The sequence below is a fragment of the Mandrillus leucophaeus genome, unplaced genomic scaffold, assembly GCF_000951045.1.
Source record: "Mandrillus leucophaeus isolate KB7577 unplaced genomic scaffold, Mleu.le_1.0 Scaffold452, whole genome shotgun sequence".
NCBI classification, from domain to species: Eukaryota; Metazoa; Chordata; class Mammalia; order Primates; family Cercopithecidae; genus Mandrillus; species Mandrillus leucophaeus.
The window spans coordinates 472926-499513 of NW_012104832.1; the positions used below are offsets into that span (position 1 = coordinate 472926).

The 26588-nt window shown below is 38.8% G+C and overlaps 1 protein-coding gene across 1 annotated transcript in view; it reads right to left on the minus strand.

Annotated features, from left to right (window-relative positions):
• The window catches only part of PRKCI (protein kinase C, iota), an 84149-nt gene that overhangs the window by 11954 nt on the left and 45607 nt on the right, over nucleotides 1-26588 (minus strand). The window contains exons 4-11 of the mRNA XM_011994352.1: nucleotides 22700-22785; nucleotides 20128-20268; nucleotides 17289-17343; nucleotides 15680-15738; nucleotides 9989-10165; nucleotides 9126-9223; nucleotides 8412-8498; nucleotides 6169-6304 (exon numbers count right to left, since the gene is read on the minus strand). Of these exons, the coding sequence (XP_011849742.1) occupies nucleotides 6169-6304; nucleotides 8412-8498; nucleotides 9126-9223; nucleotides 9989-10165; nucleotides 15680-15738; nucleotides 17289-17343; nucleotides 20128-20268; nucleotides 22700-22785 (839 nt within the window). The remainder of the gene's footprint in view (nucleotides 1-6168; nucleotides 6305-8411; nucleotides 8499-9125; nucleotides 9224-9988; nucleotides 10166-15679; nucleotides 15739-17288; nucleotides 17344-20127; nucleotides 20269-22699; nucleotides 22786-26588) is intronic.

Consider the following 26588-nt stretch of genomic DNA (forward strand, 5'->3'; position numbering starts at 1 on the left):
CACAATCTCAGCTCACTGCAACCTCCACCTCCCGGGTTCAAGCAATTCTCCTGCCTCAGCCTCCCAAGTAGCTGGGATTACAGGCGTGTGTCACCAGGCCCAGCTAATTTTGTATTTTTAGTAGAAAATGGGGTTTCTCCATATTGGTCAGGCTGGTCTTAAACTCCTGACCTCAGATGATCCACCCACCTCGGCCTCCCAAAGTGTTGGGATTACAGGCATGAGCCACCACGCCTGCCCTGTTGATTTTTTTTTTTTTATTTGTCTTGTGGCCAGAGAATGGTTTGAATATTAGTTCATTGGAATACATTGAGATTTCCTTTATGACCTAATATATGGCCAGTAGCCCATGTGTACTTAAAAGGATATATAATCTTTACATGCAGGGAGTCTCGCTCTCTCTAATGTCTCTCTTCCTTCTCCCTCACTCCACACACCCATATAGACATACATATTCTACATATATATATATAAAAGCTCTAGCTTCTTTCCAAATCTTTCTCTGCCTACTGATTTTTAGTATGTGTGATGTATCATTTTCTAATATAGATTATTCTCATATTAACTTTTCCTATCATGATTAGAGATTGTGAAATTCTCATACTAATTTTGTCCTTTTTCACTCTTTGTATTTTGAGACTGTGTTGTTGAGTGTATGCAAGTTTATATTTGTTACAACTTCTTGGTGATTGCCCCATTAATTATTGGGTAGTTCCTTTACTATGCCCGTTAGTGTGTTTTGCCTTAATTTTTTCCAACCTGTAGCTATTAAAATACAGGCCGGGCATAGTGGCTCACACCTGTAATCCCAGCACTTTGGGAGTCCAAGGTGGGTGGATCATTTGAGGTCAGGAGTTTGAGACCAGCCTGACCAACATGACCTCAGGTGATCCGCCCACCTCAGCCTCCCAAAGTGCTGGGATTATAGGCGTGAGCAGTGCGCCTGGCCCTTCCTTCCATTCTTGTCCCTGACTCACCCAGTTCCAGCTCCCTAGAGGCAACCACTACTATGTGGTCCTCCAGAGATATTCTGGGCATGGTGAACATATTTTTCTTCAAATTTCACCCTATTATATATAACACTGCTATAAACATCTAGAATATTTAGTAATATGTTGTGACTCCAAGAATTTTTTAAATGATTTCTAAAAGGGATATTATATGCTATTTTTAGCAATGTGAATATGGTTTTTATTGTTTTCTATTATTGGTAATGGCAGTTCATTCTCATGATAAATGACATGTACTTTCAGTGTACTAGTCAGAGGTAAGAGATATAGTCTGTTAACTTGTAACAGTTATGCTTAATCATTCACTTGTTGAGTGAATGTTGGAATGTAGGTCCACTTGCTGAGTTTTCTACAGCATATTATTATGTAACATACAGATGTTATTAGAATTCCTCTGTTGATTAAAAAAAACACTTAAAGGCACATCAGTTCATAAAACCACTAAAGGTTTCCACTCAAAAAATCAATGTTCATAAAACATTTCAAACATAACTCTATAGATATTAATTCAAGTTTTCATCACTATCCTCTGCAATCTTTATAAAGAAATTCATCCAACACTTGCATGAAGTCAAGCTTCAGGTAAGTTAAATGTTGACTCTAAGTCATAAAAGAGCATTCAAACTTTTGGAGGGTGAATGTCTCATAAACTTTCTTTTTTTAATTTTATATATATATATAGAGAGAGAGAAAGAGACGGAGTCTCACTCTGTCACCCAGGCTGGAGTGCAGTGCAGTGGTGTGATCTTAGCTCACTGCAACCTCCGCCCCACCTTGGGTTCAACAGATGCTCCTGCCTCAGCCTCTCAAGTAGCTGGGATTACAGGCACGCGCCACCACACCTGGCTAGTTTTTGTGGTTTTAGCAGAGATGGGTTTTCACCATGTTGGCCAGGCTGGTCTCAAATTCCTGACCTCAAGTAATCTGCCTGCCTTGGCCTCCCAAAGTGCTGGAATTACAGGCATAAGCCACTGCACCTGCCCTAGGCAGCTCTTGGGGAAGGGGGAAAGGCAGAAAGGGAGGTAGGAGGACATTTGATTTAAAGACCTACTCAATAAAGATCTCAAATTTATCAAAGACCTGGACTAACTTGATTGAGGATCCCTGTAAGAAACAAAAATGTATAAGAAGTCAATATTATTTTCCAGTAAGGGTAACAAAAGACTAAGAAAGACAAAACGAGAAAAGTCTTTTTTTTTTTTTGGAGATGGAGTCTCGCTCTGTCACCCAGGCTGGAGTGCAGCGGCGCAATCTCAGCTCACTGCAACCGCTGCCTCCCAGGTTCTTGCCATTCTGCTGCTCCAGCTTCCCGAGTAGCTGGGACTACAAGCACCCACCACCATGCCCGGTTAATTTTTTTGTATTTTTAGTAGAGACAGGGTTTCACTGTGTTGGCCAGGATGGTCTCGATCTCCTGACCTCGTGATCCACCTGCCCTGGCCTCCCAAAGTGCTGGAATTACAGATGTGAGCCACCACTCCCGGCCAAGAGAAAAGTCTTAATTCATTTTTGTGATTATATTTTCTTTCTTTTTTTTCTTTCTTTTTTTTGAGACGGAGTCTCACGTTGCCACCCAGACTGGAGTGCAGTGGTGCAATCTCCACTCACTGCAACCTCTGCCTCCCAGGTTCAAGCAATTCTCCTGCTTTAGTCTCCTGAGTAGTCTCCTGTGGTCCCAACAGGTGTGCCACCATGCCCAGCTAATTTTTTGGTGTTTTTAGTAGAGATAAGATTTTACCATGTTGGCCAGGCTGGTCTCAAACTCCTGATCTCAAGTGATCTGCCTGTCCGGGCCTCCCAAAGTGCTGGGATTATAGGTATGAGCCACCACATCCTGCCCATTTTCATTGTTTAAACAATGCAGTAATTCCATTAAAGTTGTTATTTAAAAATAACATTTTAAAATGTTATTAAAATGCATTAGTGTACTGTAAGGCAATTGGTAATCACATTTAACATAACATTTTAAAATAACAACTTGAAAAATACTGAAATGTAAACAGAATCAACGTGTGATGCTACATAACAGAACGATACATAAAAGAATCAGACAACTCTGTATGTTAAGACTTCACCTAATGTTATATTATAAGCATTTTACAGGCATTATAAGCATTGTTATGTCTTTCTGTTTTAGACAGGATCTCACTGTCACCCAGGCTGGAATGCAGTGGTGTGAACACAGCTCACTACAGCCCCAGGCTCAAGTGATCCCCCATCTCAGCCTCCCAAGTAGCTGGGACTACAAGCACAACCAAGGAAGTGTAATTTTCCTATTTTTTGTAGAGATGGAGTTTTGCCATGTTGCCCAGGCTAGTGTCGAACTTCCGAGCTCCAGCGATCTGCCTGCCTCGGCCTCCCAGACTGCTGGAATTACCGGTCTGAGCCATCATGTGTTACGTATTTTTTATAAACATCTTCAGCCAGGAGCTGTGGCTTGCTTTCCTTGTTAAGGTAACTGGAACAAAATTATCCTCACATAGTAATAAGACAAATAAGTGAATGTATGAACTGCATTCCCCATTCACCTGAGGAAAGTGCCTCCAGAGCCTGGAGATTATCTAAATGCTAACATTATGAACTCCTGGGTTTGACACTAGCCTGGGCAACACAGCGAGACCTCGTCTCTATTTAAAAAAAAAAAAAAAAAGTAAAAATAAAATAAAAATAAAGATCTTCTTAAGTGACTTTATAATATCTATCATAAACTACAATAAAAGTTTTAGTCAGAAATCTCTCTTCATAAACCAAAATATTTACTTGGAATATCCAAGAGGCAGAATTACTGGATCAAAGAACATGGCCATCTTTAGGATTCCTGATAATTCCCCATCAAACTGCTTTTCAAAAGGTTTGTAACAATTTTTTTTTTTTTTTTTCAGACAGAGTCTTGCTCTGTCGCCCATACTGGAGTGCTGTGTGGCACGATCTCGGCTCACTGCAAGCTCCGCCTCCTGGGTTCACACCATTCTCTTGCCTCAGCCTCCCGAGTAGCTGGGACTACAGGCGCCCGCCAGTATGCCCAGCTAATTTTTTTTTGTATTTTAGTAGAGATGGGGTTTCACCGTGTTAGCCAGGATGGTCTCGATCTCCTCACCTTGTGATCCGCCCGTCTTGGCCTCCCAAAGTGCTGGGATTACAGGTGTGAGCCGCCGCGCCTGGCTGTAACAATTTATACACACACCAGTGACATATGCCCATTTCTTTAAACTTTTTTTTTTTTTTTTTTGAGACAGAGTCTCGCTCTGTGGCCCAGGCTGGAGTGTGGTGGCGCGATCTCGACTCACTGTAAGCTCCGCCTCCCGGGTTCCCGCCATTCTCCTGCCTCAGCCTCCCAAGTAGCTGGGACTACAGGCGCCGCCACCACGCCCGGCTAATTTTTTGTATTTTTAGTAGAGACGGGGTTTCACCGTGTTCGCCAGGATGGTCTCGATCTCCTGACCTCGTGATCCACCTGCCTCGGCCTCCCAAACTGCCAGGATTACAGGCGTGAGCCACCGCGCCCGGCCCATTTCTTTAAACTCTTATACATACAGACTATTCTAACTTTAAAACCAATATCTCACAGGCAAAAAAAAAAAAAAAAAAAAAATCTCATTTTAATTTGTGCACTTCATATGAAGGTTAATACTCTCCATGTTTTTTGTTCAGTTTCATTTATTCTTGGGGATAAGACTCCTCTATCACTGTCACTTTTTTTTGAAATGAGAAAAAATCCCTCAGGGAAAAAAACTGACACAGAGATCAAAAGAGTATCACAAATATAAGTGATGAGTACACAGGGGTTCCACTCGCTAAGCTTTCTAATTGTTTATGATTGAAAACTTATATAATAAAAATATGTAAGGCCGGGCACGGTGGCTCACATCCATAATCCCAGCACTTTGGGAGGCTGAGGCTGGTGGATCACCTGAGGTCAGAAGTTCAAGACCAGCCTGGCCAACACGGTGAAACCCTATCTCTACTAAAAATACAAAAAAATTAGCCAGGTGTGGTGGCAGATGCCTGTAATCCCAGCTACTTGAGAGGCTGAGGTAGGAGAATTGCTTGAACCTGGGAGGTGGAAGTTGTAGAGAGCCGAGATCGTGCCATTGCACTCCAGCCTGGAGCCAGCAGCAAGAGCAAAACTCTGTCTTAAAAATTAAAAAATTAAAATTAGCCAGGGATGATAGGGCGCACCTTAATCCCAGCTACTTGGAAGGCTGAGGCAGGAGAATGGCTTGAACCCAGGAGGCGGAGGTTGCAGTGAGCCAAGATGGTGCCACTGCACTCCAGCCTAGATGACAGAGCAAGACTGTCTCCAAAAAAAAAAAAAAGAAAAACAAAATTAATTAATAAATAAGTATCATGTGAAAAGTGCGGCTGAATTCTGTACATGAAATCAAACATAGTTTAAGTGAATATTTTATTCTTTAATGCATGCTGAAAAAATAATAAAGTTAAATCTTCGATACAACTAGGTTGTCATATGCCATGTTACTAGCATTTAGATAATCTCCAGACTCTGGAGGCACTTCCCACAGGTGAACAGGGAATGCAATTCACACATTTACATACTGGTTGTTGTTATTACTATGTGAGGATAATTTGGTATCAGTTACCTTAACAAGGAGTAGTTCCTTATGCATTTTGTGGGAAAATATCAGACCTTTAAAACGGAACACTGTTATAAAAAGAATAAAACATCAAGAAATAAAGAAGACATTTTCTGAGAGTAACTAAAATTCTTGTTTTATCCTATTATGCTTTATGTCAGATGCTTAAAATTTAAATATAAAAAAGTTTTACTTCTGAGGAAAATCCTGAATGCACTATATAAGATTCACTACTAAACGGCAAAAATTGGAAGGTCATATACAAATGGTTGTGTTAAGCAGTGGAATTGCAGACAATTTTTATTTCCAAATTTTCTTCAATTATATTTCAACTTTCAAAATAAAAAGTTAGGTATAACAAAAAGAAATTAACTCTTATTTTAGTACACATAACACAGAAGATACAAATTTTACAAATGTTGTCTTTGTGCTAGAATTCCACAAAGTTTCTTAAGTAAATTAGCAACATTAGTAATCATTTCCCCATCTTTAAACATGAAGTTATTTTACAAAGACTACTAGCTGCTGAAGACCTTTTAAAATAACTAGAAAATTTTCCTCACCTTACACATGCCGTAGTCAGTGAGTTTAATGTGGCCTTCAGAGTCCAGTAATACATTGTCCAGTTTCAAATCTCTATAAATTATCCCTCGCTCATGAAGATAATTTAATGCTAGACTGATTTCTGCAGAGTAAAATCTAAAATAAAATAAAAAATAAGTCATTTGATTCAACCATATTTAAGTTCTACATTTGTAACCGGAAACACAAAAATTCATATCAAAACATATTTTTTTCTCCCAGTGATTTTAGGAACAAATTTTAAAAAAGAACTGAAGAACCACTTTAAAACATCTGAGCCCAAGACACAATTGTAAAAGTTCCTGTCTAACTTAAACTCACATTTTTCATAAAGCTATTAATTTGATAAGTCTCAAACAGGGGTTCTTAATCTGGGTCCTTGGGTGAACTTCAGGCAGTCCATACTTCTACAACTGGGGGCAAAGGTGTATGCACAAATGTACATGCACTGTATCTACAGAGTCCTCAAAGCTTCATCACTTCTCTAAGGAACCCATGATCCCCCGAGAAGGCTAAGAACCACTGATGGGGTCGAGAATAGAAAGAATACTACGAGTTGACTACTCAAAACCATAAAATCCTCATGAAGGTTTTAGAAAAGGAATTAAATGAAAATACTCTACAACTATAAAATTCAATGTTAAACGAAGAACTTAAAAAAACTGCTACCAACTCACTGGTGACAACCCAGAACTTCTGGCCTGAATAATGAAAATGGAACGCCTGAGCTGATGTATGGCTGCTTTGGTGGCATATGATCATGATCATGTGTGGAGGGACATAACATACACCTTCGAGCTACTTAATTCTGTGATTCGGGAACTTAAGCCCTTATCCTGGGCTTTCGTCCTCACAAAAGCAAAGATGGTATAAAACCAGAACTGGCACATTAATATAGTAAAAACCAGACTAGCTTTCCCACATTCAACTGAACAAACAAGGAACAAATATTGGCTATGTTTGCAATTCAAAATATCATCTGTGGCTCTGCTAGAAGGGCGACCATTTGATAAGGCATAAATACACAACGAAAATAAATGAACACCAGACCAACAACAAAACCCAAATAAAAAACCCAGCTTGGCCTCAAGATTAGATAAGTACAATTTATATCTTCTTATGAAATTAAAGATTATCACTTTTTGACAAGCAATAATGAAGTAGCAAATTTTCCAAAAGTTTTTAATTTAAATGAAATTTCTAATATTTGTTCCCTGCATGATAATTACATACATACACAAACTCACGTGCTTCATTTTGGCATTACTCTTGTGAAGTAGGAAAGGGGGAGAATTACCGCTGATTATGAATAAGAAACAAAACATGGTACTGATGGATTAAACCTTTTACTCAAGGCCATGATCCCTTCCCACCAATCTCCTCCAACTCATAAACAATTTACAATCTTGTATATTAATATCAAATTAAGGGCACAAAATTAATATTCAATACTCTTTTTTTTTTTTTTTGAGACGGAGTCTTGCTCTGTCACCAGGCTGGAGTGCAGTGGTGCGATCTCGGCTCACTGCAACCTCCGCCTTTCGGGTTCAGGCAATTCTCCTGCCTCAGTCTCCTGAGTAGCTGGGATTACAGGCACCTGCCACCACAACCAGCTAATTTTTGTATTTTCAGTACAGATGGGGTTTCACCATGTTGGTCAGGCTGGTCTCAAAACTCTTGACCTCAGGTGATCTGCCCACCTCAGCCTCCCAAAGTGCTGGGATTAGAGGTGTGAGCCACTGTGCCCAGCCAGAGGGATCATTTAATTACTTTCAAGTATATATGAATAGCACTTTTATCGTGAAAAACTCTCTGAGAGACCACTACAAACCTGAAAAGACTAATTAAGTGTTTATTAGTCTCAATTATTTAAATGGCTGATGCTAAACAGACAAAATATTTGAAAAAGATTGGTTTTAGTAGACTAAAGGTTTCCCTTTTAATACTGTTAACACTTTTCAATTGCTTAGGAAGCACTGTGTGCATGTGTACGTACGTGTATGTGTATAAATGTAAAATCATATACACTATAATTGTTTTACACATATGTAAGTGTTTTACACTTTCATATATAATGTAAAGTAACTTTTAGCTCAGTCTCTGCATGACTTACGAAGAATTAATTGTAGAAAAATAAATTATTTATCTACTGTTTCAACCACTGCACATAAAAAGCCACAAGGCCCCGAAAAGAAAACAACACAAACAGTAAACAAAAACTCACCTGGCATGTTCTTCAGGAAGTTTTCTTTGTCGCTGCATATGAAACATTAGGTCTCCTCCATTTACATACTCTATAACAAAGAACAATCTAAAACACAGGGGAGAACCCATGAAATCAAGATCCAAAATAAGGTAGTGTAACTTTGCATTTTCAGAAACCATCACAACAGACAGCATTCTCTACTATTTAGCCTTTAAAAAGATGCCAAAATTTTGGTGGAAACAAAGAGTATCTAGGGTACAGAAGATACGGAAGATACAAGAAAGTAAACCAGCATGATAATAATTTTGTAACCGACTACTTCTGTTCTAAAGTAGTACCACTTGCAACCCAGAGTCACTCATTAATATCCTAATTTCAGCATTTGCTAAATAAGTAATTTTTGACTATCAAGGTATTTTTCTTCCTTGTTAAACTCTAGAAAATTTTAAGTCATAAAACTAGAATATTGGGGATATTTAAAAGGTTGGATTTCTATTGCCATAATTATGACACGGCTATTTCTTTTTCTGCCTAAAGTAGGTCATTTCCTAATGCTGATCTAATATCAAACTGATATCACTGATGTGAGTATTATTAGCAGGAAGTTACAGGCCTAACACTGTTGCGTCCTCCATGATGTCTACTTCATGAATTAGAGCAGGAAGGTTCTAACTATGTAATATGACCAAAAATATGAAGCCCAGTAATCATTCTATTATATTTCAATCTTACCTGCTTTCTGTCTGAAAGCAAGAATGTAGCCCAACAAGGAAAGGATGATTGGATGCCTGCTCAAACACATGCTTCTCTGTCTGTACCCAATCAATATCCTGTTTTGAAACATGTAAGAAAGCTATGTCAAACTGATATCACAATTAATGATAAATTTGCTCTGAGCAATTCAATGGTTGCAAATGCAATGGTTAACTAGGCTAAATATCAAAACCTTTGATAATCATGAAATGAAAATTTACAAACAAAGAGAAAAATAACACTAGTAAATCTTTCAGTATTATAAAACTGTCTAGAAAAGTTTTACAAAGCTCGAGTATTTCTCCTGATAATAATGTGGTTTGATTTTTGTTTTTCTAAAAAAATCTAATAATAATCAAATTACTTTAAATATCTTATACAGTCTATAAGAAAAGTAAACTGAAATAATATATTTCATTTACTTAGCACATATTTAGAAAAGCAGAATGAGATAATAAAGCACAAACATAGAGGTTTTCTTTAAAATAGTATTCTTGGCCGGGCGCAGTGGCTCATGCCTACAATCCCAGCACTTTGGGAGGCTGAGGCAGGCGGATCACTTGACGTCAGGAGTTCGAGGCCAGCCTGGCCAACATGGTGAAACCCCATCTCTACTAAAAACACAAAAATTAGCCGGGCATGGTGGTGCATGCCTGTAATCCCAGTTTCTTGGGAGGCTGAGGCAGGAGAATCACTTGAACCTGGGAGGCAGAGGTTGCAGTGAGCCAAGATTGCACCACTAGCACTCCAGCCTGGGTGACAAGAGTGAAACTCAAAAAAAAAAAAAAAAAAAGAATAGTATTCTTAAGCAGTTTAGAAACAATAAAATACGCAGTGCTTACCTCATCATCATTAACAAGCTCTTTTTTCACAACTTTCATTGCATAAATACGATCTGTTTTTTTTAATCGAACCAATAGTACTTTGGCATAACTTCCTCTTCCTATTACCCGCAGCAAATCAAAATCCTGGAGACCTAAACTGGATGAAGCTTTGCCACTTTCCCTGGTGTTCATTGCCTGTTGAGAACATTTGTATCAGAGTTATAATGGGAAATGCTTTGCATAGTACATTATATTTCTAACACCTAGTTGTACCTGTAACGATTTAAAGATATTTTCCTAACAGAAATACGTTTTAAGTTCTTAATAGTTTTCAAATGTCATTCCAAACCATATAATCTAACTACCCAGATTATATGGATGAATTTTGAGATAAGAGGGATGGTAATAAGAATGGGTGGGGAGGGAGTTGAAATCACAAAAATATTGAAGGACGTCTTAAAAAGGATATGATAACTTTCAGGTAGAGAGGCAATACAGATGCAGGAATTTAAAAAACACATTAACCTTGGTGACCAAGAGATTGGGGGTACCACTGACAGGGAACGTCAAGTGTGTGGCTAGGATAAGATTGACAAAGTTACTGGAGAGAACGATTGGATTTTTCATAATAAATTCAGAAATTATAATGAGACATCAAGATGAAAGAGTCTGCTGGAAGCTTGATGCATAAAATGTAAGCTAGTGAGAGCACACATTCAGAGGCGTTTTTGGATGCTATAGACAGAAAACAAGCAAGAAGTAGTTCAGCGAATGGAAGACATTCTTTTCCACAGAATACCAAGGCCCCTCTGGGACGACATAGTAAGCCTTAAAATTCATTCACAACTACAAATGTAAGCTTCTGGCAATTTACAGAGAAGCCTGAAGACAGTCTTTTATTAGATGCCTGCAAAATCATCAACATACAAGGGACCCATGAGAATAAAGTATGAAATCTCTGAAGTGAAGAATACCAAGAAAAGCAAAGAGGAAATTCTGAGAAAGATAAAGAAACCTGCAAGCACAAAACTAAAAGAAGGGTATTAGAAACACTGAGTGAGAACGACAACTTAAAAATTTAGAAATAATAATTTGGGCTGCACACAGCGGTTCATGCCTGTATTTCCAGCACTTATGGAGGTTGAAGCAGGTGGACTGATTGAACCCAGGAGTTCAAGACCAGCCTGGGCAATGTGGGGATAAACCTCATCTCTACCAAAAAATACAAAAATAACTGGGTGTTGGTGGTGTGCACTGTAGTCCCAGCTACCTGGGAGGCTGAGGTGGGAGGATCACCTGAGCCAGGGAGGTCGAGGTTACAGTGAGCTGTGATTGTGCCAGTGCGCTCCAGCCTCTGTGACAAAGTGAGATCCTGTCAATAATAATAATAATTTGATTTGGTAACAAGATGATACGGTTTGTATATTTGACTCCTCCAAATCTCAAATCTCATGCTGAAATGTGATCCCTGGTGGGAGGTGTTTGGGTCACAGGGACAGATTCCTCATGAATGGCTTTGTGCATTCCTGTGTGGTTAATGAGTGAGTTCAGAGTGTGGCACCTCCCCTGACTCTGGTGCTCCCTCTCTTGCCATGTGGCACACCTGCTTTTCCTTTGCCTTCTGCCAAGACTGAAAGCTTCCTGAGGCCCTCACCAGATGCAGATGCTAGTGCAATACTTATTGGTCAGCCTGCAGAACCGTGCGCCAAATAAATCGTGTATAAATTACCCAGCCTCAGGTATCCCTTTATTCCTTCCTTCATTTATTTATTTAAGAAAAGTTCTTGCTCTGTCACCCAGGCTGCAGTACAGTGGCACGAACATAGCTCACTGCAGCATGAACTCCTGGGCTCAAGTGATCCTCCTGCCTCAGTCTCCCAAGCAGCTGGGACTACAGGCATGTGCTTCCACACCCAGCTAATTTTTATTTATTTGTTGTAGACATGGGGTGTTTTGCTAAGTTCCCAAGGCTGGTCCCGAACTACTGGCCTCAAATGATCCTCCAGCTCCAAAGTGCTAGGATCATAGGCTTGAGCCGCAACACCCAACCTTCAGGTACTCCTTTGTAACAACACAAAACAGACTAACACACAAGGATAAATAAAGCAGAGTGAAAAGAAACCACGTTCGGGCAGGTTAACAAAGAAGAGAATTGTAAGAAAATAAGTCAACATATAGACTTGAAATATGGCTAACTGGAAACTATAAGAATCAAGTGGAGCAAAAAAGAGCAGAGTAAACTTCACGGACACAATAATAAGGCTGAATGAAATGACAGAAGCCACATAACAGTGAAACGTCATCTTCAAAGGGCCTAAAAGAGAAGAAAACAGCTGACTTAGAATTCTCTATCCTGCAAAAGCAGCTCACAAAGTGAAAGTGAAAGAAAAACATTTTCAGACAAACAAAAACTGAGTGGATCCATCACTAGTAGGCACCCACTAAAGGAAAAACTAAAGTTCTTGAAGGGGAAAAAGCATGATCTCAGATAGAAGAACAAAGATGTAGGAAGGAACGAAAAACAAAAAGGGTAAAATGTGGGTAAATCTACATAAGGAGTAACTGTTTAAAAAAACAAATATACACACACACAGAATTTTAAACTCTGACAATAATAGCACCCAAAGGCAGGAATGGAAGAGGAATGAATTTAAAGTGTGCCAAGCACTGCATTTTCTAGAGAAACAGTAAAAGTGTTATTTGTAATATTTTTAAATTCAAATTTTATCTTAGAGGGGCTATGTGTGTGTGTTTGTTACATGGGTATATTGCAACCAGGTAGTGAACGTGGTACTGAATAGGTAGTTTTTCAACCCATGCTGCCCCCACCGCAAGCAGCGTCTGCTGCTCCTATGATTATGTTTATGTGCGCTCAATGTTTAGCTCCTACTTGTGAGAACATGTAGTATTCAGTTTTCGGTTCCTGCGTTAATTCGTTTAGGATTATGACCTCCAGTACTATCTATATTGCCACAAAACACATGGTTTCATGTTTTCTTTGCCCACTCCACTATTGATGGACTCCTAGGTTGATTCTGTGTCTCTGCTATTGTGAACAGTGCAGTGAGGAACATACAAGTGCATGTGTCTTTTTGACAGAATGATCTGTTTTCCTTTGGGTACATACCCAGTAACGGGAGACTGCTAGGTCAAACGGTAACTCTGTTTAAAGTTCTTTAAGAAATCTCCAAATTGCTTTCCACAGTGGCTAAGCTAGTTTACATTCTCACCAACAGTGTATAAGCATTCCCTTTTCTCTGCAGCCTCACCAGAATCTGTTGTTTTTTGAGTTTTTTTTTTTTTTTTCTTTTTGAGATAGTGTCTCACTCTGTCACCTAGGCTGTAGTGGCGCAATCACGGCTCACTGCAGCCTCGACCTTTGGGGTTCAAGCGATCCTCCCACCTCAATCTCCTGAAGAGCTGGTACTACAGGGGTGCAGCACTGGACCTGGCTGATGTTTTACTTTTTTGTAAAGACTATGTTGCCTAGGCTGCTCTTGAACTCCTGGGCTCAAACAATCCTTCCGCCTCAGCCTCTCAAAGTGATGGGATTACAGGTGTGAGCCATCACGCCCAGGTTGACTTTTTAGTAACAGCTATACTGACTGGTGTGAGATGGTATCTCACTGTGGATTTGATTTCTATTTCTTGATAATTAGTGATGATGAGTGGTTTTTCAGGTTTGTTGGCTGCTGATAGGTCTTATTTTGAGATATGTCTGTTCATGTCCTTTGTTCCCCCCCACCTTTTTTTTCTTTCTTTAAACAGAGTCTTGCTCTGTCGCCCAGGCTGGAATGCAGTGGCATGATCTTGGCTCATTGCAACCTCTGCCTCCTCAGTTCCAATGATTCTCATTCCTCAGCCTCCTAAGTAGCAGGGGTTATAGGTGTGTGCCACCATGCCCTAATTTTTTTCTTTTTTGTATTTTTAGTAGACATGGGGTTTCACTACATCGGCCAGGCTGATCTCAAACTCCTGGCCTCAAGTGATCTGCCTGCCTCTGCCTTCCAAAGTGCTGGGATTACCAATGTAAGCCACCATGCCTGGCCCTTTGCTCATTTTTTAATGGGGTTGTTTTTTGTTTTTAAATTCCTTATAGATTCTGGATATGAGATCTTTGTTGGATGTATAGTTTGTGAATATTTTCTCCCATTCTGTAGGTTGTCTGTTTATTGGTAGATTCTTTTGGTGCACAGAAGCTCTGTAGTTTAATTAGGCCCCATTTGTCCATTTTTGGCTTTGTTGCAATTGCTTTTGGAGACTTAACCAAAAATTCTTTGCCAAGGCCAATGTTGAGAGGGTATTTCCTAGGTTTTCTTCTAGGATTTTTATAGTGTGAGGTCTTACATTTAAATCTTTATTCCATCTTGAGTAAATTTTTGTATATGGTGATAAGGGTCCAGTGGTGACACATGCCTGTAGTCCCAGCTACTTGAGAGGCTGAGATGGGAGGATTGTTTGAACTCAAGAAGTTGAGGTGTAGTGAGCCATCACTGCACCACTGCACGGCTGCCTGTGCAATAATCCTGTCTCACAAAAAAGAAAAAGGAAAAAGTTAAAAAGAAAAAAAGACTTTTTCAGACAAACAGAACAAGAAACTAAAACATAACATCAAACAGGTGACTTATAGGTTTCTTCAAAATAATACAGGAGGGAGGGAAGTGAGTAGACAAAATAAGGCTGGCCATGAATTGATAGTTGTTTTAACTAACAATAGATACAAAGGCTTTGTTATATTATTCTGTTTACTTTTATTTATGTTTGAAATTTTTGGCTGGGCAAGGTGGCTCATGCCTGTAATCCTAACACTTTGAGAGGCTGAGCTGGGAGAACTGCTTGAGGCCAGTAGTTCGGGACCAGCTTGGGCAACATAGTGAGACTCTGTCTCTACAAAACAGAAAATGAAAAAATTAGCTGGGTGTGGTGGCGCATGCCTACAGTCCTGGCTACTCGGGAGGCTAAGGTGGGAAGATAACTTGAGCCCAGGAGTTCAAGGTTGCAGTGAACCATGATCACACCACTGCACTCCGGCCTGGGCAACACAGCAAGACCCCAACTCAAAAAAAAAGAAAGATATGGGAAAAAGAGACAGTGTGAACTAAACCTTTCATATCCGGAAATACACAAAAATGAAAAATTAAAAAACAGAAATACAAACATTATGGACGTAACTAGAAATGGTTTAAAAGGTTGCTAAGAAGTCAAACTGGGAGTGGAAGGTGTGAGACATGATCATCTTTTTCACTATAAGCTTTTTTCAAAAAACTGATTATTATTGTAATCATATAATTTTAATTAAGAATTTGTTTTGTTTTAAAAACTGATAAAATAATAGTCAAAAAAATAATGACAGTTAACATGTTTAATCATTTGTTATCTAAATAAGCAATTCAGGCACAAAATGGAAGGGTCTACTACATATTCTAAACAATACTACCAAGTATTTTAAACAGTATCAAATACATTGTGATTTTTAGATTCAGCTATTTTAAAATGAAAATAAGCTATCCCACTAAATTATTTCCTATTTTAAATTAGTGATTTAATTAGTAAATTAAATGAGAACAAAACTCTGGAATCATCACAAATCATTTTTGTATTTCACCATTATGATCTAAAGTCTAAGCAGGTTAATATGTCATACTTTTAAACTCCTGAGCCTTATTAAAAAACTAATGACATAATGTACAGTAAGACAAATTATCTTACCTCTTTTTCTTCACCAACTTGATCCAAACTCTCATGACTTGAAGGATTGTATGGAATTACTAAAAACCCATTAAAAAAAAAAAAAAAAAGGTACAGGGAGAAAAAAACAGCAACCATTAATGAGTTTGAAATAAAAATTATCTCCTGATTTTTATTTTAGATTTTACTTCTGAATAAATTTCCTTATTTAAAACCGAATACCTGTCCTACTAATAACAAATTGTATGTAAATACAATAGTTAAATTCCAATCTTTAGTGAGGGTAAAGAGAGTAAGCATTACAATCCGGTAGCCAAGTACTGCGTTTAACAAGTACTTGTGTTATTTTTAAAACATTTCTCTTCTTTACAAATTAATCAAACACTTCCTTCTAAATGAATGACTCTATAAGATATGCTTAAACTTTTTACTATGATTAAGACACAGAGATACAGGACCTCTGGTTTTCACTTCTCACTCCATTGTACTCAAAATTTTCCTGACTACCACAATGGTAAAGTAAAGAACAGACAAGAATGGAACTTCTACTTCTTAAAGCTACTTGGGGCAAAAAAAACACAGCCTACATTTCATAGAGCTGATCCTTCTATGACTAGGAGATTGCATCTTGTCTTTCCAGAAAAACTCCCTTGTTTTCCCTTTCTTGATTTAGTCCAAAGAAGATCATGCTGTTCTACCTCCTTTCACTGCTCTCCAAATTTCCCAGATACGTGTTTAAGGTTTTGTACCTATCTAACATTTTCACTTATACCATCTTCCTGGAATTTCCTATATTGCATCTCTCTATCTTTCACCTAATTTCTACTTCTGATAATAAAGCTTTTAATAAAAACAAGTCACTTTGGCTGGGCGCAGTGGCTCACGCCTGTAATCCCAGCACTTTGGGAGGCCAAGGCGGGCAGGTCAGGAATTCGAGACCAGCTGGCCAACATGGTGAAACCTCGTCTCTACTAAAAATACAAAAAAACTAGCTGGGCATGGTGGCATGAACCTGTAATCCCAGATACTCGGGAGGCTGAAGCAGGAGAATCACTTGAACCTGGGAGGTAGAGGTTGCAGTGAGCCAAGATCGCGCCACTGCACTCCAGCTTGGGTAACAGAGCAAGACTCTGTCTCGAAAGAAAAAGAAAAAACAAGTCACCTGAACACAGTCAACATGGGTCACAAAATCAGCTTCATGGTTTTCATTATGGAAAAAAACTGAGTTTGCTGAATTTAAAGGAGTCTCAAAAGAAATTTATGTGAACTAGAAAAAATAGTCATCTGTTGTGGCTTACGTAACTTTTTTGTTTTTTTTTTTAAGTAGAGACAGGGTCTCCCTATGTTGGCCAGGCTGGTCTTGAACTCCTGGGCTCAAGGGATCCTCCTGCCTCTACCTCCCAAAGTGCTGAAATTATAGGTGTGAGCCAACATACCCAGCGCACAGTTGTCTTTTAAAAATGCCAAATGTGTATGTTAAATTGTGTGATTTTACCACAGCGAAATATATGTATTTACTTTTAATTGGAAAGAAATAAATGTTGTTACACTTGGGTAAGAGAGTCACCTAAGTAAGTCTTTACATGCTACTCTGTGAATGAACAATGGGTTGTGCCAGTACCGCTCTTACCTGTCTGTGCATGGTCAGAATGCATGGATGACTGATCCATGGGCATCACTGGTTCCTACAAACATTTCCAAAGACACAGTAACTCAGTGGAGTACCTCTATTACACCCAGAAACAACACTATTTCAACAATACACAGCATATTAAAATTTAATTTTGAACGAATAAAACTTAAATGAGAATTATATTTACTCTTAATTTTGTTTTATGAAACTATACAATACTGCTATGAATGAGGTAATGTTAGTCACATTTTACAGAAAAGAAAATACAAAACTAATTTCAGACCACCAATTAGAAATCAAATTAAACTGCCATATATTCTGCTTTGTTTTTCTTCAACACTACCTATTCTTCCTTCAAGCTCCACTTAAAATCTTTGGCAAAAATAAGTGTCTGGAATATGCATTCTTTAGCTGGGGCCCAGGGGTAGATTTCAGGATATCAAAAACACCTTAAAATTACATGTAAAATTTTGTGGGTTTCTCATTTTCCTGAAGATTCTCAAGGGTGTCAGTGGCCCCAAAAAAGAGAAAAAAAATACTTCCTAGAAACTAACTTACCCAAATAACGGCGAATAATCTCAGGAAAAAGGTAAATTCAAACCCAAGTTATTACTGATTTATTCTTAGACTCACATTTAATGAATACCAGCAGGAAAAGGTAAACTTGAGAAAGAACATTAATGATACAGTTAGCACTTCAAGGCTGCCTTAAAGACAGGCTCATAAGTAAGCTTAAGGATTTTTAAATGCATTTAACCCCATCCTAAATTTCCAATATAATCACTAACCCTGCCCCCTTTCCTTCCATATGTCACCAAATAATACTTAAAAATATTAACAGTAATCTACATAAATTATGTTGGAAACATTCAGTCTTCTGTTTTTCCTTAAGATTGGATTTTCCCCTTTATTACAAACCCATTCCTAAGCTTATATGAACTAATTAAAGAATTCTAATATCAAAGAGCTACCAGTAATAACCTGCTTTCACAATGTCCAAAGAAAGCCCCATGAATAAACATGGAATAACAATTCTAAAGAACAATTTAGAAAGATGCATTCAGGTATTTTTCTTTCTTTCTTTTTTTGACTGTTCCTTGTGGAGCAGGGCTAATCGACAGGCAATGCACTTAGACAAGCTGCATCCAGGTATCTTTTTAAATGCGTATCTTTTAATGCAGTAATTCTAATTCTGGATCCTTAAGGAAGTAAGATTTGCCAGAAAGTTCACTAAGATTGGCCAGGTGCAGTGGCTCACACCTGTAATTCCAGCACTTTGGGAGACCGAGGTGGGTGGATCACCTGGGGTCTGGAATTCAAGATCAGCCTGGCCAACATGGCAAAACCCCGTCTCTACTGAAAATACAAAAATTAGCTGGGCGTGGTGGCACACACCTGTAATCCCAGTTACTTGGGAAGCTGAGGCAGGAGAATCGCTTGAACCCGGAAGGCGGAGGTTGCAGTGAGCCAAGATCGCGCCACTACATTCCAGCCTGGGAGACAGAGCGAGGTTCTGTCTCAAAACAACAACAATAAAAAGACACATGCAAGCACATGTGCCCTCTGGTGGATAAACAACCCTCTGTAAAGCTGACTGAAAAACAACCCACCAAAAAACAAACAAACCAACCCCAGAATCTAATTAAACCTGGACATCCAACTACTGTACAAGACAAAAGAATAAAGAAGACAATAACATACTGAACATAACCATGGAGAAGTAATGAGCCAAATTCTGCAATAGTGTAAATGACAAACAAATGTTTCTTTTACAATTAAATTGTAAGGAAAAAAAGAAGAGAGAGTGATAAATGAAGAAAGAACCAGTAAGTTAAAAAATATCTAAGAGATCAATCAATTGTACAGGTGGACTTCATTTGGATCCTGATTCATAATGAAAACTATAAAAACAAAATTATAATATTTATGAGAACACTTACTGGATATTTTACATAAGGAATTTGTTTTTTAGTTAGTTTTTTAAAAAGTCCTTCTCTTTTAGAGGTACATACTGAAATACGTCTGAGATTTGTTTGAAAATAACACAGGGCAAGGGGAAGTTAAGTGAATGGGGGTACAGATGAAACCAAGATTAGTCATGAGTTGATAACTGTTGGAGGTGGGTCTCTAGTACATGGGAGTTCATTATAGTGTTCTACCTACTCTTATACATGCTTACGTTTTTTCCATATGGAAAATTAAAAATGTTTATGCATATAAATTTGCACAGGAAAAGTTCTGGAAGGATATCCACCAAATCACAATTACCTTTAGATGGTAGAATATATGTAGACTTTTACTTAATTTTTTTAAATTCATCTGTATTCTGTATTTTTTCTCTAACAAACATATTTTATTTATATACTTAAAATAGAAATTGATAAATAAAAATTTTAAAAGCTTTCCTCCCCAGTAATCTCACACTTTAAATAGCAAACATGGTATCTTTGACTCTTCTTACCTGATATCTGCTTAGGAGAGATGCCAGAATAATGTGAGCTATAAACTAATATGTTCAGATTAAAGGAGAGGGGAAAAAAGTCTCTTAAATGGTTCTCTCTATATTTTCCTTATTTAGACCAGAGGAATTTATAGTAGGTCAAAGAAGCTAACTGTATCCCACAAACAAATATTACCACAGATATTTCGAAGTTCCAAAGTTCAAGGTATGTTAACAGGAATGTAAGGTATTCCTACCCACACTCTGTAGCTACTCTGTTGTGTCGTAATTCCTGAACACCTCCCTATTTTAGCACTCTGTTCCAGTAGTGTTATCAAGCACGCTCTTAACAAAAAAAAAAAAAAAAAAAAAAAAGGACAGACAACTGTATCTTACCGGTGGCAAAGAATGCCGCCCACATTCAATTGTGACGAGTTTATGGCACTTCTTATGAACCAAGAGTTTGCAGTTGATGCACTTATATCCTTGGCGTCCAAGTCCCCATATTCGGTCTGTGCAGATGGCACAGTGAGCACGCTGAAAAGAGTAATTCAACAATATTTTATTAACCAAAAAGAAGGTCATAATCATTTCCCAGTTTGCTGACTCAATTCCCTTTGTCATGGTGTCAACTGTCAGCCCATGACAAAAACAAAAGCAAAAACAAAAGCAAAACAAAGCTTCTTCATACATAATTTTTTAAAAGCTATGAAGGTCAGTGAAAAACAGAGCTTATTTTAAACAGACAGTGAAACTTGCAACCACATTTCTTTCTAAGTCTAAGAATTTTCAGTCTTTACATGATTAAGTTCAGAATAATGAAAACAGAAAAAGTGAATTAAATTAGAAATATACATGGCAGAAAAAGCCATCGAAGGACTCCTAAGCAAACATTAACCTTGCAGGCTGTTCAGAGGTCAAACCAAAGCTCTGTTTTCTTAAAGAGCAATAACCTAAAGTGACTTTTCATTTCAAAGCCTCCCTCCTTCCTTCCTTCCCTTTTTTTTTTTTTTAAATTTGAGACGCAGTTTTGCTCTTGTTGCCCAGGCTGGAATGCAATAGCACAATCTCAGCTCACTGCAACCTCCACCTCCCAGGTTCAAGTGATTCTCCTGCCTCACCCTCCAGCGTAGCTGGGATTACAGGCATGCGCCACCATACCTGGCTATGTTTTGTATTTTTAGTAGAGACGGGGTTTCACCATGCTGGTCAGGCTGGTCTCAAACTCCTGGACCTCAGGTGATCCACCCGCCTTGGCCTCCCAAAGTGCTGGGATTACATGTGTGAGCCACCACGCTCGGTCTTTCTTTTTATTTATTTATTTATTTTTAAGAGACAGTGTCTTGCTCTGTCAGCCAGGCTGCAGTCCAGTGGAGTCACTTTGATTCACTGCAGCCTCAACCTCCTGGGCTCAAGCTTCCTGAGTGGCTAGGACTACAGGTGTGCAACACCATGCCCCGCTAATGACTGTATTTTTTGTAGAGATGGGATCTCACTACATTGCCCTGGCTGGTCTTGAACTCCTGGGCTTCAGTGTTCCCCCTTCTCAGCCTCCCAAAGTGCTGGGATTACAGGCAGGTACCATTGCAACCAGCCTCAAAGCCTTCTTAAATGTCAGTGCTACTGGAAGTAAAAGAGTTTGGAGAGGGATTTCAGGTGGTGGTTTCTATTTACATTAATTAATTTAGGACATGGCATTAATTTTAGAATGGAAATGGCATCCAAAATTTGCAGTTATCAAGAGTATTTAAAAACTTCGCTTCTGGCCAGGCATGGTGGCTTATGCCTGTAATCCCAGCACTTTGGGAGGCTGAGGCAGATGCATCAGGTGAGGTCAGGAGTTTGAGACTAGCTTGGCTAACAAGGTAAAACTCCGTCTCTACTAAAAATACAAAAAATAGCCAGGCCTGTTGGCTGACGCCTGTAGTCCCAGGTACTCAAGAGGCTGAGGCACAAGAATCACTTGAACCCAGGAGATGCAGGTTGCAGTGAGCCGAGACCGTGCCATTGCACTCCAGCCTGGGTGATACAGCGGGACTCCATCTTTAAAATAAATAAATAAATAAATAATAAATTAATAACTTACTTCTGAAGACAGACTGCTGCTTTCAAACTTTGGTTCTATCACTTACTAGCTGTATGATCTTGGGCAAGTTACTTAACAGCCCTGCACTTGAGTTTTGCCATCTATAAAGTGGAAATGTATAGTACCTATCTCACAGGGTTGTTGTAAGGATTAAATGAATCAATGTATATAAGGCATTTGGAAAAGTGCCTGGTATATAGTACAACCCAGATAAGTGTTTGCTATTATTATTTTCTAAACCGTGAAAATCAAATTACAACACTAACTGGCAAAATAAAGATTAAATAAAGAAAATAAACCTTGCTTGTTTTCTGGCTGCCTTAAATTATATTTTAAAATCCAATTTTCTTACAGCTAGGGTATATCATGTGGAATAATTAATCATCCAATCTGGAGCTCTTTTTTTGAGACTGGGTCTTGCTCCATTGCCCAGGCTGGAGTGCAGTGGCACAATCTCGGCTCACTGCAACCTCTGCCTCCCAGACTCAAGTGATTCTCCTGCCTCAGTCTCCCGAGTAGCTGGGACTACAGGCGTACGCCACTGCACCCGGCTAATTTTTGCATTTTTAATAGAGAGAAGGTTTTGCCATGTTGGCCAGGCTTGAACTCCTGGCCTCAACTGATCCGGCAGCCTTGGCCTCCCAAAGTGCTGGGATTATAGGCCTGAGCCACCACCCCTGGCCTGGAGCATTTTTAAGAGTGAAAAGAGATGCTATTAAAAATTACAGGCATACTGCCTCAGGCAAACTGGAAACGTAAGGTCATGTTACTTATGTATTTAAAAGTGTGTAACAAGACTTAATAACAAACTACCTTTCTTTCATAGCAGAAAGGAAAAAAATAGCTGTCTCACATTATCAGCATTCAACAAACTACGTTTACCCTGTTGAAACGCTTGGCTTGGAAAGTGTGGCCATTGGCACAATAAAGCTTTCTCCAGCGGCGTGCACCTCTACGGTAGATGGATTCTGAAGAGAGAGTAATAGTTAAAAAAAGAAAAAAGAGCAAGTGTGAGTAAAAGTCATTTTATAATTAAGTCTGTAATTTTTTTCATGATACTCATTGCAAGAAAAAAAAATACTGATAAAAACGTGAACATCAAAAAGTAAAACAGATTCATCAAGGGACCAGACAAAAATAATCCACAGGGTATAAATATTTGACTACTACTGCGTGTCCTTTTTTTTTTTTTTTTGTGAGACAGAGTCTTGCTCTGTCACCTGTCACCCAGACTGGAGTGCAATGGCACAGTCTCAGCTCACTGCAACCTCCACCTCCCAGGTTCAAGAGATTCTCCTGCCTCAGCCTCCCGAGTAGCTGGGATTACAGGGAGGCGCCACCACGCCCAGCTAGTTTTGTATTTTTAGTAGAGACGGGGTTTCTCCATGTTGGTCAGTCTGGCTTGAACTCCCAACCTCAGATGATCCACCCACCTCGGCCTCCCAAAGTTCTGGTGTTACAGGTGTGAGCCAACGCGCCCGGCCTACTACTGCTTTTCTTTTTAAAAATTTTCCTCCAACTTTTTATTTTGAACATCTTTTAATCCCACAGAAAAGGTAAAAGAATAGACACCTTCATCTTCCACCGAGATTTACCAATTATTCATGTTTTGTCATATTTACTTTCTTCACTATAAAAAAAATACTTTTTTTTTTCTGAATTACTTGGAATTAAATGCAGATATCATGACACTTAAATACCCTTAAATACCCTTAAATACTCAAGTATCCATTGTCTGAGATTAAGGATATTCCACCCCCTCCACTCGACCCAATTCTACCTAACCACAATACCATTACCATGTCTTAGAAAATCAATATTAATTCAATATCGACCAATATACAATTCATATACAAAACTTCCCTAACTACTTTCAAAGTGACTTTCTTTTTTGAGACATAGTATCACCCAGACTGGAATCCAGTGGTGCAATTTCAGCCCACTGCAACCTCCGCCTCCTGGGTTTAAGCAATTATCCTGCCTCAGCCACCCAAGTAGCTGGGATTGCAGGTACACACCACCACACCCGGCTAATTTTTGTATTTTTAGTAAAGACGGGGTTTTGCCATGTTCGCCAGGCAGGTCTCAAACACTGACCTCAACTGATCTACCTGCCTCAGCCTCCCAAATTGCTGCAATTACAGGCGTGGGCCACTGTGCCCGGCCCCAAAGTGACTTTCAAAGCTCACTTTTTCTATCCAGGATGCAATCAAGATTCAGGGACTGCATTTGATCATGCTTTTTTGGTCTCCTTAACATTCTAAAACACTCACTCTGCCTTATTTGTTGCTACTTCTTTTTCATGATGTTGACTTATTTATTTATTTATTATTTATTTAAAGAGTCTGGTTAGGTGTTTTATATTACATCCCACATTCTGGGTTTGTCTGTTTACTTACAATTAGAGGCAGTATTAAATACCTTTGGCAAAAACAATACACAGGTAGTGTTGTGTATTTCTTATCTCATTACCTTTCATGAGGTACACAAATGTCAGAATATCAACTCCCACTACTGATGTTCAATAATCATTAAAGGTATTGACTGCTAGATCTCTTCATTGTAAAGGTACATTTCACTCTTTGTAACTATCTGTAAAGAGATATTTTGTACCAGAAGCGTATCTTTTTCCCCAACAACTTTTCATCCAGTGGTCTTTATATTAATATGTTTCTTAAGTATAGTTAGAGAAAGAGGTTCCAAATGATCAAATCTAGTCCACCTTCATATTTTTAAGTCCATCGCTATCATATATATTGTCTATTAGTCATTAATAATAACATCCCACAGTAATGGTAATAACAGTAATAGTTAATACCACAGAAATATTACATTAGGTTCCCAAAGTCATATTTTAAACCAAATGTAGCAATGGGTTTACTATTTAAAATTAAGATACTAAAGACCAGTTGCAATGCTCTCAATTAAAACTCTTAGGATAGCTTAATACAGAATTGAAAGTTTAGAGCTATTTTAATTAATTAAAAGCAAAACATTTACCACTATTCCTTCTAAAGTCATGAGCATGTGCAGAAACCACAAATGAAATTGAGTTGCCTAATACCCACAATTAGTAAATTATGCCAAATACCAAAAGCAATAACTTATAATCAAACATAAGTTTGCATACTTAAATTACATTAGAACAAAGAGTAGTTGGACTCTTTGAGTGCATCTCATTAATAGTAACCATTGGCTTATATAGTCCAAAGAAATTCTATTAACAATTCCTGACCTGGGGAAGCTTTTAAGTGGTGGTTCTCAAACTGTAGTGTGCATCAGAATCACCTGAAGAGCTTGCTAAACCTGGTAGCTCAGCCCCAGTCCAAGAGTTTATGAATCACGTAGACTGGAGTGCAGTATTTTTTTGAGACAGAGTCTCGCTCTGTTGCCCAGTGGCGTGATCTCAGCTCACCGCAACCTCCGCCTTCCAGGTGCAAGCAATGCTCCTGCCTCAGCCTCCTAGGTAGCTGGATTACAGGCATGCATCACCACACCTGGCTAACTTTTTTGTATTTTTAGTAGAGATGGGCTGTCACCATGTTGGCCAGGCTGGTCTTGAACTCCTGACCTCAAGTTGATCTGCTCACCTCAGCCTCCCAAAGTGCTAGGATTACAGACATGAGCCACTGCACTCGGCCTGAGTGCAGTTTCTATCCAGTTCTCAGGTGAAGCTCACGCCGTGGACCCCAATGGCTACATTTTGAGAGTTAGTTTTAAAATACAAAGATGTCCAGATCTCACTTACAGACTAATTCATTAGGCTTGGGGATGGAAATCTGGCATTGATCATTCCCTGCATCCCACAATTTTAATGTGTCCAAGGGTAAGAACCACTGTTCCACTGTGGACTATGGTTGGTTACCTGAAGTTACTAGGAGCTGGAGATCTAATAAATATACACATTTCTCTGGGTCAATTGTAGGAAGTCTGCAATATTTAAGACATTTAATAAGTGACTTGGGGCCAGGTGTTGTAGCTCATGCCTATAATCCCAGAGCTTCGGGAGACTGAGGTGGGTGGATCACCTGAGGTCAGCAGTTTGAGACCGGCCTGGCCAACACGGTGAAACCTCAACTCTACTAAAAATACAAAAATCAGCTGGGCATGTTAGCGGCGCCTGTAAATCCCAGGTACTCAGGAGGCTGAGGCAGGAGAATTACTTGAACCCCAGAGGCAGAGGTTGCAATGAGCCAAGATTGCGCCACTGCACTCCAGCCTGGGTGAGAAAGCGAGACTCTGTCTTAAAAAAACAAAACAAAACAAAAAAAACAGTGACTTAGTAATTGTTTAAAAAAAAAAAAAAAAACTGCAGAAAAATAAAAGCCAATTCCTAACGACATGCGCTGAGTGTCATGTCACTCTCAAGTGGTATAACAAAAAAAAACACAAGTGTGTTTGTTATGTATAACTGTGCATGCATAGACATAGACAGATACAGAGATAAAGCAAACAGGGAAAATGTTAAAAATTGGTAAATCTGGGCAAAGGATATATAGGTATCCTTGTTTCCCATGTTGTTTCAACTTCTGCATAGGTTTGAACATTTCCAAAATTAAATTTTAAAACTTAAATTTAACTTAATTTTCCTTTCATATGTGCAACAGACAATCATGTAAGTTGTAACTAAGAACTATCTGAATTTGATCTGGCAAAAGTAGCATTTGGGCAGTCACTAATATATTTTAAACCGACTGAAAAATGGAAAATAAATCAAATGAATTAGAACTTCTATTTCCTTTTTTTTTTTTTTTTTTCCCTTGAGGCAAGG